At 67.6% G+C, this 1,686-nt stretch overlaps 1 protein-coding gene across 2 annotated transcripts in view; it reads left to right on the top strand.

The window, feature by feature from the left end:
* Positions 1-1,680, top strand: part of KATNIP (katanin interacting protein) — a 193,977-nt gene extending 192,297 nt beyond the window's left edge. For both annotated transcript variants that reach the window (XM_077760457.1, XM_077760456.1), the window contains one exon: positions 380-1,680. In XM_077760457.1, the coding sequence (XP_077616583.1) occupies positions 380-438 (59 nt within the window). In that variant the 3' untranslated portion in view covers positions 439-1,680. The remainder of the gene's footprint in view (positions 1-379) is intronic.
* The last annotated feature ends 6 nt before the right edge of the window (positions 1,681-1,686 follow it).

Below are 1,686 nucleotides of genomic sequence, written 5' to 3'. Positions count from 1 at the left end.
GGGCGTGGTGCTGAGCAGGGGCTGTGGGGGCAGAACCCCAGGGGCAACGTGCTGCCTACTTCCTTCCCACAGGGGCCTGTGACCCGGTGCGGTGCAGCTGCCTGGGAGCCAGGCTTGGGGTGCACAGGGGAAAGGCCCTGAGGGCAGACGTGCTGTCTGGAGGGGATTGTGAAACCTGTGTGGGGTGCACCGAGGCGAGGGCTTCCCAGAGCCCGGCCCTAAGAGATATGGGGAGCTGGCCAGGCAGAGGGGGCAGCACGAAAGGCCTGGAGGCGGCCACACAGAGTTGCTGCAGGGGAGGTGACGGGTCAGTGTGGGGGCGCCGCCCTCGGGGACTGAGGCTGGGGAACGTCTGCCCCTCCGTACTCTCCCTCAACAGCACTGCGCCCCAAAACCTGCATAAGCGAGAAGGAGACGGCGCGACGGTGGCGGTGCTGACTGGCGAAGGAGGGAGAGCCGGGCCCCCCGGCCCGCGCCCGGCTCTGTCAACCGGCCACACCGGGCTCCCCGCCGCCTGCCCCCTGTCCTCAGCCTCGGCAGCCTGGACTCCGGGGCCTGGAAGAGGAAGTCCCGCCGCAAAGGGGACTCGTGTGGCAGGGCCTTCCTCCGCGCCGCTGCTCGGGGGCTCCCTCCCGAGACACGCAGCTCAGGGCCCTCCCGCAGCAAAGCAAGGCCACACGCACTCACGCGTGTCCACTCTCGGGCCGGACCACGAGGTGGCCGAGGAGGACTTCCACCCAGCGCGCAGTGTGGCTGCCCTGGGCCCGGGGTCAGGCCTCAGACCCAAAATCAACGAGAGGGGGGCCCACCACGCTGAGGTGCCAACAGCTCCCCTCCCCCCACCCCCTGCCTCATCTGGGGGCTGGCGGAGCTGGCTGGGAGGGCAGGGCAGCTCCCTGGTCCCCCGAATGTCCACGCTGTGCCCGCCCGCCATGCAGCCAGGCCCACGCGGGATCCGCGGCGGGACAGCTTCACACCCCAGACGGCTCTGGACGCGGGGCAGGCCACGCCCCTACCCTCGCGCCCCGGATGCCACCTCCCCTTCCGCTTGAACTTTGCCTGGAGGAGGGCGGCGGCGGCATCCTGCGGTCTAACCACCGGCTTCTCCCTCGCCTCCCCGCCTCTCGCCCGTGCCAGTGCCCTTGCCTGCGGGCAGGGAGGTGCTTGTTGCCCCCCACCCCCAGCAGCTTCCCCGCAAGTTGGAAATGTGCCTTGCACCCCCAGCCGAGCGAGGCTCAGAACGCATCTATTTCCATCTATGTAACAAGCTCGGATCAGGGACCTAATTGGTTTCCCAGTGGTGGGTAATTTCTCGTTCCAAATATTAATCTGTTGTTTTCCTGGCGCCCGGCCCAGCCCGCCGCAGCGCTGTACTCGAAGTATGTTCCTATGCAACCGCGAGCCCCGGCAAATACTTTATGAGCTTTGCAGAGCGGCTATGCAAATGCGCTTTTCATCTGGAGCGCGGGGCCGATGCGAAGATAAGGAATTGTTTCTCCCGGAGAGGATCCATCATTTCTGCGGCTTCTGCGCTTGCCTCCCCGATGTGGCGGGCGCCCCGAGGCCTGTGGGCTCCCGGAGGAGAGCTGGGGCTCCCGGGCAGTCGGGGGGCGCTGATCCCGGCCGGCGCGTAGGGGCCGAAAGCAGGTGCCACGACTCTAGAGGCTGTTACGGCTTCCCGTCCCT

This window comes from Crocuta crocuta, unplaced genomic scaffold (genome assembly GCF_008692635.1).
Source record: "Crocuta crocuta isolate KB4526 unplaced genomic scaffold, BGI_CrCroc_1.0 scaffold73, whole genome shotgun sequence".
Classification (NCBI taxonomy): Eukaryota; Metazoa; Chordata; class Mammalia; order Carnivora; family Hyaenidae; genus Crocuta; species Crocuta crocuta.
The sequence above is the reverse complement of the archived record's forward strand: the minus strand, read 5'-3'. Positions and strand labels throughout refer to the sequence as shown.